The sequence below is a fragment of the Amblyraja radiata genome, chromosome 10, assembly GCF_010909765.2.
Source record: "Amblyraja radiata isolate CabotCenter1 chromosome 10, sAmbRad1.1.pri, whole genome shotgun sequence".
NCBI classification, from domain to species: Eukaryota; Metazoa; Chordata; class Chondrichthyes; order Rajiformes; family Rajidae; genus Amblyraja; species Amblyraja radiata.
Genome location: NC_045965.1, coordinates 1,645,494 through 1,661,199, shown reverse-complemented (window position 1 = coordinate 1,661,199; position 15,706 = coordinate 1,645,494). Strand labels below are relative to the sequence as shown.

Here is a 15,706-nt window from a genome sequence, read left to right as displayed (position 1 = left end):
TGAATGGCGGTGCTGGCTCGAAGGGCCGAATGGCCTACTCCTGCACCTATTGTCTATTGTCTATTGTCACTCCGTTCCGCTGGAATGGAAATGTGCTCACACTTAATCTGGCACTAGACGTTATACCCCTCATGCTGTATCTGTACACTGTCTAATTTAGACTTTAGATATCAGAGATACAGCAGGGAAACAGGCCCTTTCGCTCGCACTAGGAACAATTTACAATTTTTTTAATCAAAGCCAAATAACTTAGAAACCTGTACGTCTTTGGAGTGTGGGATAAAACCGGAGCACCCGGAGAAAACCCACGCGGTCACGGGGAGAACGTTGAAAACTCCATACAGACAGCACCCGTAGTCGGGATCGAATCCAGGTCTCTGGCGCGGTGAGGCAGCAACTCTACCGCTGCGCCACCCAATTGTAATCATCCTTTCGCTGACTGGGTAGCACACAATAAAAAAGCTTTCCACTGCAACCTCGGCACACATGATGATAATAAACTCCTCAACTAAAACTAAGCTTAAAAATACACATAATCGCCAATGCCGTTACAACGAGTAAGAAACATCATTGCAAAGACTTCTTGCCAGCACTGGATACATAGACATTTACTTGCTTGAACATCTTTTAAATCTAAAAGTTACGCTGCTTTTGCAAACACAATCATTGCAAAAATAAAACGTGTTTGTGCGTCTGTGTAGGTTTTGATAGAGAGAGAGAGGGAGGAGGGGAGGAGAGAGAGAGGGGGAAGAGAGAGAGGGAGGGGAGAGAGAGGGGGGAAGAGAGATAGAGAGAGAGGGGGAAGAGAGCGAGAGAGGGGGGAGCGAGAGGGTGGAGGGAGGGGTGAGAGACAGGGAGAGGGAGAGAGGGAGAGGTAGAGAGAGAGTGTGGGGGAGAGAGGGAGGGGGAGAGAGAGGTAGAGGGAGAGAGGGAGAGGGAGAGGTAGAGAGAGAGAGTGCGGGGGAGAGAGGGAGAGGGAGAGAGGGAGGAGGGAGAGAGAGGAAGAGGAAGAGAGGGAGAGGTAGAGAGAGTGGGGGAGAGAGAGAGAGAGGGAGAGAGGGAGGGAGGGAGAAGGGGGGGGAGGGAGGGAGGGAGAGAGAGAGAGTGCGGGGGAGAGAGGGAGGGGGAGAGAGGGAGGAGGGAGAGAGAGGAAGAGGAAGAGAGGTAGAGGTAGAGAGAGTGGGGGAGAGAGAGAGAGGGGGAGAGAGGGAGGGAGGGAGTGAAGGGGAGGGGGGGGGGGAGGGAGGGAGGGAGAGAAAAAATGTAACAACATCATACAGGTATTGTCAAATTTTATTAGGAATTCAACTCTGGCTCTGTGAACATTTGAATAACCCACTAATTAGGCATACCTTATATTAGGCATACCTTATAGATCAGTGAATGACTTGATTTGCTTTCAGATGCAAACAGCCCACAGCAGCCAGCTATGTGTATTGGTTAACAAGTGTTAGCGGGTAAAGAGCATATGTAAGTTATAGCAATCATTCAGACATAGCACTGGGCTGTCAAATGCCTTTCAGTACAGGCTAGTTCATTTACAATTTTCCAGGCTACTGACAGATTAAATGCAGACATGTCTGAAGTTTTAGTTTAGTTTAGTTTAGAGATACAGTGCGGAAACACTGAGTCTGCGCCGACCAGCCATCCCCGCACATTGAAGGGCCTGTCCTACTCGACGATATTTTCGTCGCGACTGCTGGCGTCATGTACATCAATGATCTGGACGATGGTGTGGTAAATTGGATTGGTAAGTATGCAGATGATACTAAGATAGGTGGGGTTGTGGATATTGAAGTAGATTTTCAAAGTCTACAGAGAGATTTATGCCAGTTGGAAGAGTGGGCTGAAAGATGGCAGATGGAGTTTAATGCTGATAAGTGTGAGGTGCTACACCTCGGCAGGACAAATCAAAATAGGACGTACATGGTAAATGGTAGGGAATTGAAGAATGCAGGTGAACAGAGGGATCTGGGAATAACTGTGCACAGTTCCCTGAAAGTGGAATCTCATGTAGATAGGGTGGTAAAGAAAGCTTTTGGTGTGCTGGCCTTTATAAATCAGAGCATTGAGTATAGAAGTTGGGATGTAATGTTAAAATTGTACAAGGCATTGGTGAGGCCAATTCTGGAGTATGGAGTACAATTTTGGTCGCCTAATTATAGGAAGGATGTCAACAAAATAGAGAGAGTACAGAGGAGATTTACTAGAATGTTGCCTGGGTTTCAGCAACTAAGTTACAGAGATAGGTTGAACAAGTTAGGGCTTTATTCTTTGGAGCGCAGAAGGTTAAGGGGGGGACTTGATAAAGGTCTTTAAAATGATGAGAGGGATAGACAGAGTTGACGTGGATAAGCTTTTCCCACTGAGAGTAGGGAAGATTCAAACAAGAGGACATGACTTGAGAATTAAGGGACAGAAGTTTAGGGGTAACATGAGGGGGAACTTCTTTACTCAGAGAGTGGTGGCTGTGTGGAATGAGCTTCCAGTGAAGGTGGTGGAGGCAGGTTCGATTTTATAATTTAAAAATAAATTGGATAGTTATATGGACGGGAAAGGAATGGAGGGTTATGGTCTGAGCGCAGGTATATGGGACTAGGGGAGAATACGTGTTCGGCACGGACTAGAAGGGTCGAGATGGCCTGTTTCCGTGCTGTAATTGTTTGTTATATGGTCATATCAGTGTCGCCAAAAGATTTTGAACATTTCAAAATCCAGCAGCGACAAAAAAATGTTGCGACACTTAGAAACATAGAAACATAGACAATAGGTGCAGGAGGAGGCCATTCGGCCCTTTGAGCCAGCACCGCCAATCATTGTGATCATGGCTGATCATCCCCAATCAATAACCCGTGCCTGCCTTCTCCCCATATCCATTGACTCCACTAGCCCCAAGAGCTCTATCTAACTCTCTCTTAAATCCATCCAGTGACTTGGCCTCCACTGCCCTCTGTGGCAGGGAATTCCACAAATTCACAACTCTCTGGGTGAAAACTTTTTTCTCACCTCAGTCTTAAATGGCCTCCCCTTTATTCTAAGAGAAACACGACAATACACATCACGCCGCATCCCGCTGCAGATTTATCCGTGACCTGATACGTCAGTCAAAGATGCCGGCAGTCGCCGAAAAAATCAGCAAGTGGGACAGGCCCTTTACACTATTTTACACACACATGGGACAATTTACATTTGTACCAAGCTAATTAACTTGCAAACTTGCACGTCTTTGGAGTGTGGGAAGTAACTGGAGCACCTGGAGAAAACGCACGCAGGTCACGGGGAGAATGCACAAACTCCGTACAGACAGGATCTAACCAGGGTCTTTGGCACTGCGCCACTGAAGCCTAACCAGACTAGCTTCCACAACACATTGCCCACCATGAGTCCAACATTAAACTCTATTTCAATTGCTTAAAGATTTAGCCAGCCATGAAACATAGAAACATAGAAACATAGAAATTAAGTGCAGGAGTAGGCCATTCGGCCCTTCGAGCCTGCATCGCCATTCAATATGATCATGGCTGATCATCCAACTCAGTATCCCGTACCTGCCTTCTCTCCATACCCTCTGATCCCCTTAGCCACAAGGGCCACATCTAACTCCCTCTTAAATATAGTCAATGAACTGGCCTTGACTACCCTCTGTGGCAGAGAGTTCCAGAGATTCACCACTCTCTGTGTGAAAAAAGTTCTTCTCATCTCGGTTTTAAAGGATTTCCCCCTTATCCTTAAGCTGTGACCCCTTGTCCTGGACTTCCCCAACATCGGGAGCAATCTTCCTGCATCTAGCCTGTCCAACCCCTTAAGAATTTTGTAAGTTTCTATAAGATCCCCTCTCAATCTCCTAAATTCTAGAGAGTATAAACCAAGTCTATCCAGTCTTTCTTCATAAGACAGTCCTGACATCCCAGGAATCAGTCTGGTGAACCTTCTCTGCACTCCCTCTATGGCAATAATGTCCTTCCTCAGATTTGGAGACCAAAACTGTACGCAATACTCCAGGTGTGGTCTCACCAAGACCCTGTACAACTGCAGTAGAACCTCCCTGCTCCTATACTCAAATCCTTTTGCTATGAAAGCTAACATACCATGAGATATGTTAATGAAAGCTAACATTGAAGATATGTTAATGTTACTGGGCATTACCAGAGGTCGTAGCTTTAAGAAGAGATGGGCAAGGTTTAAAGTAGACGTTCTTTAGCCAGAGAATGGTTGAGCTGGAACAGGCTGCCAGGGGCGGTGGTGGAGGCAGATACGATAGTGGCATTTAACATAGGTACATGGACATGCAGGGAATAATGGATGCATATGGATCATATGCTGTCAGATGAAATGCGTTTACCTTGGCATAATGTGTGGCACAGACATTGTGAGCTGACAGGCATGTTCCTAGGCTATACTATTCTATGTACAATATTCCAATACAATCAAAATTGATTTAGTCAAACTGATACCATCTTTGACATCACCTTATACAAAAAATAATGTATTGTTAGTCAATTATAACTATCACTCTCTATCAGTTTGTTCACAATACACACATTGATTGATTGATTGGACGGTACAGCATGGATACAGGCCCTTCGGCCCACCGAGTCCACGCTGGCCATCAATCACCCTAATTTGCACTAGTTCCATGTTATCCCACTTTCTCATCCACTCCCTACACACTTGGGGCAGCTTACAGTTGCCAATTCACCCACAAACCCTTACATCTCCGGGATGTGATGGGAAGCCGGAGCACCCGGAGAAAACCCACGAGAACTCACAAGAAGATAAACACAAATTGCTGGAGTAACTCAGCGGGTCAGGCAACACATCTGAAGAGAAGGAACAGGTGATGTTTCAGGTTGAGACTGACAGTCAGGGGAGAGGGAAACTAGAGGTATGAAAAGGCACAGACCAAATCAGAGCCGGCACCGATGACTCAAGAAAGGTAGAGCCCACAATGGTCCATTGTTGACTGTGGTAGAGGTAATAATGAAGGGGTACAAACAGTGAAACTAGCAGGATGACTGGGGTGTGTAAGAAGGAACTGCAGGTGCTGGTTCAAACCGAAGATAGACACAAAAAGCTGCAGTAACTCAGCGGGACAGGCAGCATCTCTGGAGAGAAGGAATGGGTGACATTTCGGGTCGAGACCCTTTTTCAGACTGATGAGGATGGGTGAGTGATGGTCGGTGTGGACTCGGTGGGCCAAAGGGCCTGTTTCCATGCTGTATCCTTCAATCAGTCACTCAATCAATGTGTGTTTTGGAACAAACTGATGGAGAACGTGCAAACTCCACACAGACAGGGTATCTGAGGTCAGGATAGAGCACTGGTTTCTGGTGCTGAGAGGCAGCAGCACTACCCTCTGCGCCACTGTGTTTACCACTGTGGATATGTATGTATGGAGTAAAGAACTCCCCTTGAAGTAGGATAGCCTTGACTACCATGGGTCCAAAGCCAATGGCCCACCCTCAGATTTATACCTGTGTGTCTCAGATTATTCCACACTCACTCCCAATCCATTCATCCCTGAAGGAAATCCCCAATTTCTCATTTTAAGTCAAGTTTGACAATTTTATAAGTTGTACAAACTGCGCAGAAATATGATAATGTTTTGTTCGACGATGTATAGGGTTACAAATATGAATTAAAGACTTCATGAAAGCAACTTCTGCCAAAAGCTCAGCAAAGAACCTGTGAGATGTTAAGAATTTTTTATTTGGCTCTCCTGAGGTATTTTTCATCTCTGTGTTAAATAATTGTTAAAAAACATAATGTGAGTAGTAAATCTAGCCTTTAACTTCATATTTCCTAGCGGTATGAACAGCAGTACAACACACGATGATGGGATATGTTAATCCTAATCACCAAACTAGCATTGACAAAACGCATATAATCACAAAAACCATGTGGTTCATTGGTTCAATGGTTCTTTATTATCAAAGTACAGAGAAATTCTTTTTTTTTGCATACAGTTCGATATAATTATTGCCATACATAAACACAACTCCAGATTAAGTACAGAATGCAGAGAAACAGCGCAATTGAGTCCGCATGCAAGAGGCAGAGATAGACACGAAGTGCTGGTTGACAAAAATGCTGGAGAAACTCGGCAGGTGAGGCAGCATCTATGGAGCGAAGGAAATAGACGGCGTTTCGGGTCGAGAAAGGAAGGGTCTCGACCCGAATCGTCGCCTATTTCCTTCGCTCCATAGATGCTGCCTCACCCGCTGAGTTTCTCCAGCATTTTTGTCTACCTTCGATTTTCCAGCACCTGTATCTCCTTCTTAAACACAAATTGCTGGAGTAACTCAGCGGGTCAGGCAGTATCTCTGGAGAACATGGATAGGTGACGTTTCACAGAGTGCTGGAGTAACTCAGCGGGTCAGGCAGCATCTGTGGAGAACATGGATAGGTGACATTTCACAGAGTGCTGGAGTAACTCAGTGGGTCAGGCAGCATCTCTGGAGAACATGGATAGGTGAGGTTTCAGTTCTAGACCCTTCTTGTGGCGGCGCGGCTCTGGCTGCAGCGGCTCTCCGGCAGTCCTGTTTGTTTTGTGTTTTTGGGTTGTTTATTTTCGTTTTTGGTTAGTCTAGTTTTGGTTTTTAGTTTGTGTTTTGGGGGGGGGGGGGTTGAAACGGGGCTTGCTGTCTCTCCCTGCGGGGGAATGCGACTTTTTTGTCGTATTCCCCTTCTCTGCCTCCGTCTGCGCTGAGGCCTAATGGCGGAGCTGGCGACCTCGAGGCTCAGGAGGCAGAGCCCGCCAGGACTCGCACTGAGCTCGCTCCCGTGAGGACGGCCCGGCTCGGGGCTGGAACAGGGCTTCCGTGAGGGGCTGTGACGGCCGGCCCGAGGAAGGAACGGTGCTCCCGTCGGAGTAGCCGAGCTCGGGGAGGTACGGCGTTCCCAGCCTGAGGGAGGAGCGGCGCCAGTCGGGGCGGCCCAGCCTGAGGAAGGAGCGGTTGCCCGGTCGGGGCGGCCCAGCCTGAGGGAGGAGCGGCGCCCGGTCGGGGCGGCCCAGCCTGAGGGAGGAGCGGCGCCCGGTCGGGGCGGCCCAGCCTGAGGGAGGAGCGGTGCCCGGTCGGGGCGGCCCAGCCTGAGGAAGGAGCGGTGCCCGGTCGGGGCGGCCCAGCCTGAGGGAGGAGCGGCGCCCGGTCGGGGCGGCCTGGCCCGAGGGAGGAGCGGCGGCCTGGCGCGAGGCTGAGACGGTGGCAGTACTCACGTGAGGGCGATCCGGCTCGGGGCTGGAACGATGCTCCGGGGGCTGGGACGGCAGTTCTGGTGGCGGTGGCCTGAGACCGGGGGTTCGGCCGCGGGCCAGCGGCTGCGTCAGCAGGTCTGGTGAGCGGCAGCTTCGACTACCCCGGTCCGCCGCGTTTGAGCCGCGAGGACAGGTTTTAACATCGCCCGGGGGGTATCGCCTCAGCGCAGAAGGAGAAGAGGAGGGAAGAGACTGCAGCCCTAAGACTTTTGCCTCCATCACAGTGAGGAGATGTTGGGTGGACTCACTGTGGTGGATGTTAATATGTGTTTATTGTTGTTTTTATTGTATTGTATTATATGTATGACTGCTTAAATTTCGTTCAGACTTCGGTCTGGATGACAATAAAAGGCTATTCTATTCTATTCTATTCTATTCTTCAGACCCTCCAGGTTTTGGCACCAAGTGCGTCATAGAAAACACAACCTAAGCGATGGAAGCAGAGTTTTGGGAGGATTATGTATTGGGATGTGGCTAGATTATAACAGGATATTTTGGATAATTAACTCCCAGGAATAGTCTTTACTGCTCTCAGCTAGTGGGAGACCTCAGGACACTCAACTACTTTATTGTTTAGTTTATTGCCACGTGTGGCAAGAGATGGTGAAAAGCTTTTTGTGGTGTGCTAACCAGTCAGCGGAAGGACTATAAATGATTACAATCGAGCCGTTCACAGTGTACAGATACAGGATAAAGGGAATAACGTTTAGTGCAAGATACAGTCCGATTAAAGATAGTCCGAGGGTCTCCAGTGAGGTAGATAGTAGCTCAGGACCACTCTCTGGTTGATGTTAGGATGGTTCAGCTGCTTATTAACACCAGGGAAGAAACTGTCCCTGAATCTGGAGGTGTGTGTTTTCACACTTCTGTACCTCTTGTCTGATGGGAGAGGGGAGAAGAGGGAGTGACCGGGGTGAGACTGGTCCTTGATTATGCTGCTGCTGGATTTTATCCTGTACTAAAATATGATTCCCTTTACCCTGTACCTGTAGGCCGTTTGACTGTAATCATGTATAGTCTTTCCACTGAAGATAGATATAAAATGCTGGAGTAAAACCCCTGTCCCACAGTACGAGTTCATTCCAAGAGTTCTCCCGAGTTTGCCCTGATTTGAACTCGGAGATTTACAGTAATGGCCGCTCGTCGGTACTCGGGGCTCTCGTGGACATTTTTCAACATTTTGAAAAATCTTCACGAGTCTTCCCGTGCTTACCTGCCATTAGCGAGTCTTCCCGAGTACCTGCCGTTAGCGTTACGAGCCGCTAAAAGACGTCCCCGAGCTCCGACGTTCATTCTCCGTGCTTACCACGAGTTAGATTTTATTTTTAAACTCGGGAGAGCTCTTGGAATGAAGACGTACAGTGGGACAGGGCTATAACTCAGTTGGACAGGCAGCATCTCTGAAGAGATCAGAGGTGCTGCCTGTCCCGCTGAGTTTCTCCAGCACCTATCTTCGGCGTAAAGCAGCATCTGCAGTTCCTTCCTACACATATAGTCTTCCCGCTGACTGGTTGGCACGCACAAAAAGCTTTTCACTGTACCTCGGTACACGTGACAATAAACTGAAACTCAACTACATATGATGATCTGCTATGAACTTGTTGTCTTACACAGATGCTGATGCGGAGGCAGGAGCAAAGAGACCACGGACTACAATAACGGCTAAGCAATTGGAAACACTGAAAAACGCGTACAAAACCTCGCCGAAGCCAGCTCGCCACGTGAGAGAACAGCTCTCCTCAGAGACAGGGCTCGATATGAGGGTGGTGCAGGTAATGAGAGAAGCCACTCTTCTGCGCTGGCACCTTCTCACCTCTGTCATCATTCACACCATCCACTTGCCAGTGGCTTCCTTAGTGATTGAATGAAAGACACTGTACAGCATGGAAACAGGCCCTTCGGCCCACCAAGTCCATGCCGACCATCGGTCTGCCTTATCCCACTTTGGCATCCACTCCCTACGCAATAGGGCCAGTGTTCTCTAGGGATGCTGCCTAATCGCTGAGTGACTCCAGTGCTTTGTGTCCTGTTTTTGTAAACCAACATCTACAGTCTGAAGTAGGCTCTTGACCCGAAATGTCACCCAATCCTTCTCTCCACAGATGCTGCCTGACCCGCTGAGTTACTCCAGCACTCTGTGAAACGTCACCTATCCATGTTTTCCAGAGATGCTGCCTGACCCGCTGAGTTACTCCAGCACTCTGTGAAACGTCACCTATCCATGTTCTCCACAGATGCTGCCTGACCCACTGAGTTACTCCAGCACTCTGTGTCCATCTTCACTTTAGGGGAGGTCAATATTGCAACTCATTGCAATAGGGAGAGAGAACAAGGGAGATAAGACATATCTTTAGTCTTCTTCTTCTTGAGTATGGCGTGCACAGCCTAAAGTTGTAGGTCAACTTGTTCTATTTGATCTTGTTTGTGCACGTCGGGTTGATTGCATTAGTCGAAACAGGGTGGACCATGTGAAGGTTGCAATCTCCCACCCCATTTCTTTAGTCAGAGGGTGGTGAATCTGAGGAATTCATTGCCACAGAAGGTTGTGGAAGGCAATTCAATGGATATATTTAAGGCAGAGATAGATAGATTCTTGATCAGTACAGGTATCAGCAGGAGAATGGGGTTGGGAGTGACTGATTGATCAGCCCTAATTGAATGGCAGAGTAGACTTGATGGGCCGAATGGCCTAATTCTGCTCCTAGAATTTATGAAGATGAAAATCCTGAAGCTCCTGAAATTCAATTATTGACCCTACCATGTGAAGGACAGTTGGAAGCAGTGAAACTCTTTCAATGGGGCAGTGACTAGAATAATGACTGAATACCTAATGGCAGAATTAAAAACCAAAGCCTGGATCTCAGCCAAGATCCATATCCAGTCTCAAATCCACTCTGCGGCTTTCAGCATTGATAAATGGCAATCGGCAAAACAGCAGGTGCTGGAAATCTGAAACAAAAACTGTACTTGTTGAAAACACAATTCAGGCAGCATTTGTGGAGAATGAAACAACAAACTCGTCAGGTCTGAGGCTCTTCATCAGAGCAAAACGGAGGGAAAACAGGTTGGTTTTTGGTGAATCACCTCGAGTTTATTGTCATTTAGTTTAGATTTAGTTTAGAGATACAGCACGGAAACAGGCCCTTCTGCCCCCCTGAGTCCGTGCCGACCAGCGATCCCCGCACATTAACACTACCCTACACACACTCAGAACAAGTTTACATTTATACCAAGCCAATTAAAGTACAAACCTGTCTTTGGAGTGTGGGAGGAAACTGGAGATCTCGGAGAAAACCCACGCAGGTCACGGGGAGAACGTACAAACTCCGTACAGACAGCAGCCGTAGTCGGGATCGAACCTGGGTCTCTGACGCTGTAAGGCAGCAACTCTACCGCTGCACCTTGTCTTTCCACTCACTGAATAGCACGCAACAAAAACGCTTTTCACTGTACCCATGACAATAAACTAAACTAAACTTAACTGAACTAAACTATTGTTGTTGAGGTCCGTTCAATATTGTGTGGACACAAGAGTGCTGGAGTAACTCAGCGGGTCAGGCAGCATCTGTGGAGAACATGGATAGGTGACGTTTCACAGAGTGCTGGAGTAACTCAGCGGGTCAGGCAGCATCTGTGGAGAACATGGATAGGTGACGTTTCACAGAGTGCTGGAGTAACTCAGCGGGTCAGGCAGCATCTGTGGAGAACATGGATAGGTGACGTTTCACAGAGTGCTGGAGTAACTCAGCGGGTCAGGCAGCATCTCTGGAGAATATGGATAGGTGACGTTTCACAGAGTGCTGGAGTAAATCAGCGGGTCAGGCAGCATCTGTGGAGAACATGGATAGGTGATGTTTCGGGTCGAGACCCTTATTTAGTCTCAGAGTCTAAAGAAGGGTCTCAACTTGAAACATCACCTATCCATGTTCTCTAGAGAAGCTGCCTGACCTGCTGAATTGCTTTGGCATTTTGTGTCCTGTGTATTAACCAGCATCAGCAGTCCTTTGATTCTACTTAATTTTGCATGGGTTGGTTCAAGACGAGAGCGAGTAAGAGATGATTGGGGTGAGGATGGGTGACAGAGAGTGAGACCAGTACCTTGGCAGATATATAACTCCTCCGTATCACTTGAAAACGTTGCATCTGGATTTGACCAGATATTTATAGATGGAAATCCTCGAATCTCTTTCAGGTTTGGTTCCAGAACAGGAGAGCGAAGGAGAAGCGCTTGAAGAAAGATGCTGGCAGACACCGATGGGGACAGTACTACAAGAACGTGAAGAGAAGTCGCGGTGGCAACAAGAGTGGGAAGGAGAGCTCGGTGGAGGACGGGGGACTCAGTGACAGTGAGCTGAGTTTCAGAGGTGAGTTAGCCTGAATATTACCAACATACAGTAGTTCTAGTTTTCTAGCTTTAGAGATGCAATGTTTAAATAAGGCGCTTTGGCCCACTGAGTCCTCGCCAATCAGCGATCACCCCGTACACTAGCTCTACTCTACACACGAGGGACAATTTACAGAAGCCAATTAACCTGCAAACCTTTGGGATGTGAGAGGAAACCAGAGCACCCGGAGAAAATGTATACGATACCATACGATAGAACTTTATTTATCCCAGGAGGGAGATTGATCTGCCAACAGTCATAAAACACAAGATATATGAAACATGAAATGATGTGATGAGTGGAAAGACCGGTATTGGGGACGTGCAAAGATCGAGGAGGGGTGGAGGGGTGGAGTCAGTCTACCCCACGACAGAAGGGGGAGGAGTTGTACAGTTTGATAGCCACAGGGAAGAATAATAATAATAATAATGGATGGGATTTATATAGCGCCTTTCTAATACTCAAGGCGCTTTACATCGCATTATTCATTCACTCCTCAGTCACACTCGGTGGTGGTAAGCTACTTCTGTAGCCACAGCTGCCCTGGGGCAGACTGACGGAAGCGTGGCTGCCAATCTGCGCCTACGGCCCCTCCGACCACCACCAATCACTCACACACATTCACACACATTCACACACAGGCAAAGGTGGGTGAAGTGTCTTGCCCAAGGACACAACGACAGTATGCACTCCAAGCGGGATTCGAACCGGCTACCTTCCGGTTGCCAGCCGAACACTTAGCCCATTGTGCCATCTGTCGCCATCATGCGCCGTGCGGTTTCCGTGCGGTTCTCGAAGGTTTTTGTCAGTCTCCCTACCTGCTTCCACTACCTGCAACCTCCGGCAACCACCTGCAACCTCCGGGAACCGCACGGAAACCTTGGGTGGGGCGCAAAGCGTCCAGAGGTTTCCGTTCAGGTTTCCTAAGTGGGACAGGGGCAGAAAAGGATCTCCTGTGGCGTTCTGTGCTGCATCTTGGTGGAACCAGTCTGTTGCTGAAGGTGCTCCTCAGGTTGACCAGTGTGTCATGGAGGGGGTGAGCTGTATTGTCCAAGATGCTTCCCAGTTTGAGGAGCATCCTCCCCTCCAAGACCATCTCCCATGAATCCAACTCCAACTCCGCCCCCAGGATGGAGCCAGCCTTCCTGATGAGCTTGTTGATCCTGTTGGTGTCCGCAGCCTTCGCCCTGCTGCCCCAGCATGATCCGAGGGAGAATGTACAAACCATACAGACAGCACCCTAGTTGGGATCGAACCCGAGTCTCAGACGTCTACCAACGATTATTGGTCACACTAATTCAATATTATCTCACTTTCTCATTCACTCCCTCCACACTAGGGTTAATTTAGAGAGACCAATGCATCTACAAGCCCACAATATCAGTTTAGTTTAGTTTAGTTTAGTTTACTTTAGTTTAGTTTAGTTTAGAGACATGGGAGGAAACCTGAGCATCCAGAGGAAACACATGCATTTTCAGGGAGACTGTATAAAAACTGCACACTGATGGCACCCAAGGTCAGGATCGAACCATATCTATTGGCTTAACGACTCGTTCCAATATCTGGTTCATTGGTTGCAATGGATGCAACTGTACCTGTTTCTGTCCTGGGCCTCCTCCATTGTTAGCTCATATTTTGTTTAGGGAGTTTACAGCAGTTTGAATATTGACTTCTCTAACTTTCGATAGCCCTTGCTTCCCCTCCCCCTTCCCAGTGCTCCCACCAGTCTTACTGTCTCCGCCTACATTCTATCTCTGTCCCTCCCCTGACATCAGCCTGAAGAAGGGTCTCCACCCGAAACGTCGCCCATTCCTTCTCTCCAGAGATGCTGCCTCACCCGCTGAGGTACCACACCACGCCTGTTTACCTCCCAAACTAGTCAGTGTCAGAAACCAGTAGCACAGATTGACATATTTTCTCCTGCTAATTTAAACCACACTTCAGTCTATCACAAATAAATATCATGCAAATTGAACTAATAATAGATGAGCTAATAAGCTAATAATTAAGTGACCAGAGATGCAAGCTCTCTCTTGAAAGTATCCAGAGAACCAGCCTCCACCGCCCTCTGAGGCAGAGAATTCCACAGACTCACCACTCTCTGTGTGAAAAAGTGTTTCCTCATCTCCGTTCCAAATGGCTTACCCCTTATCCTTAAACTGTGGGCCCTGGTTCTGGACTCCCCCAACATCGGGAACATGTTTCCTGCCTCTAGCGTGTCCAAACCCTTAGTAATCTTATAGTGCTGCCTGACCCGTTGAGTTACTCCAGCACTCTGTGAAACGTCACCTATCCATGTTCTCCACAGATGCTGCCTGACCCGCTGAGTTACTCCAACTCAGTGGGTCAGGCAGCATCTGTGGAGAACATGGATAGGTGACGTTTCACAGAATGCTGGAGTAACTCAGCTGGTCAGGCAGCATCTCTGGAGAACATGGATAGGTGACGTTTCACAGAGTGCTGGAGTAACCCAGCGGGTCAGGCAGCATCTGTGGAGAACATGGATAGGTGAAGTTTTGGGTCGGGAACCTTCTTCAGTCTGAAGAAACGGCACCCATTCTTTTTCTCCAGAGATGCTGCCTGAGCCACAGAGTTACACCAGCACTCTGTGTCCATCTTCTGTACTTAATGGTTGTGCTTGTGATTGTTCCAGATGACCAGATCCTCTCTGAGCTTGGACACGCCAATGGGCTTTACAGCGGAGTGAGCGAGGTGGCCGGTCGGCAGTTACTGAATGGGGCTTTCACCGTGGATGGCAGCGGGCAGCAGTACCACGACCTGAGGGCCAGCAGCCCCTACGGAATCCCGCAGTCTCCCTCATCCATCGCGTCCGCCCCCGCACACACCCCGCTCATGAACAGCCTGGGCTACCTTGACAGTAACTTGGGAATCTTAGCACAAGGAGGACAGGGGATGGGCCATGCCTTGAGGATGATGACTGGAGGTCCCACGTCTGATATATCCACAGGGAGCAGTGCCGGCTACCCGGACTTTCCCACCAGTCCCGCCTCGTGGCTCGACGACATGGACCGCTTTTAACGCACCGCGCCGTTAGCCCGAGACATGACGACGGAGATGCCTGGACAGTGGCCAGTGGCTTCAATGACTGCAGAACATTACGGCAGGCCAGCCATGTATGTGTTTACAGCTTTGGTTTCCTCACCCTCTGGCAGTGAATCCAACATGAATTCAGCACAGCATTTCACTGGCCAAAACCACTTAGTCTGGGGCAAGCACTCGCCCAGAATGGGTCTTCCCCCTGCAGTGGTGGGTGCAAGTGAGGGTCGGTGGAGACCAGTTGGAGATGCTTCATTGACTGAGATGCCAATCATGCTGGAAGCACACGGATGTGTGGGGGGGGGGGGGGGGGGGGAGGGGGGGGGGGGGGAGACGGCATTTGTGCAATGGTCTAGTCATACAGGGACAATGGACGTTGGGATGGGCTTGCTGTCCAGTATATCACGCTGCAGATGAACTTCAGATCCATGGACCAAGTGGTAGAGTTGGCTTCATCAGCAGCAGACACCAACGCACATATCTTACTTCATGGTATTTATTTTGCCGAGGATTCGAGAGGTAACGCACAGGCTGAGCTCCCTTTCAGACTGGTGTTGAATGCGTGTGGTCTGTGGTTCACCCCAGATGCAGATGGCACTGGGGCTGAAGGGTGGCATAGAAGAGTGCTTGTGGCAGAGGTGAGAAGCATTCAACTCTTCCCACAGTCAGCTTCACACCTCATTGGGGTCTCATTGCAGGAAGGTCAGTTGGCCAATACCAATACAACCCGGGGTTCCAGCCAAGCCTCTCTGCTTCCACATGCTCAACATACTGGACTAACGAGGGGTTAAGACACTGGAACAAAAGTCAGCGGGTCAGACGGCATCTCAGGAGAGCACGGACAGGTGACATTTCAACTTGGGACCCTTCTTCAGACTGATTGAGTCTGAATTGGCAATCAGTCTTCACAAGTTATAGGAGTAGAATTAGGCCATTCGGCCCATCTACCCCGCCATTCAATCATGGCTGATCTCTGTCTCCTGAAGAAGAGTCTGAAGAAGGGTCTGGG

At 48.7% G+C, this 15,706-nt stretch overlaps 1 protein-coding gene across 1 annotated transcript in view; it reads left to right on the top strand.

Moving 5' to 3' along the window:
- The window catches only part of LOC116977439 (LIM/homeobox protein Lhx4-like), a 90,977-nt gene extending 76,011 nt beyond the window's left edge, over positions 1-14,966 (top strand). Inside the window, exons 4-6 of the mRNA XM_033027872.1 lie at positions 8,870-9,027; positions 11,448-11,619; positions 14,294-14,966. Coding sequence (XP_032883763.1) covers positions 8,870-9,027; positions 11,448-11,619; positions 14,294-14,679 — 716 coding nt within the window. The 3' untranslated portion in view covers positions 14,680-14,966. The remainder of the gene's footprint in view (positions 1-8,869; positions 9,028-11,447; positions 11,620-14,293) is intronic.
- Positions 14,967-15,706: the final 740 nt, after the last annotated feature.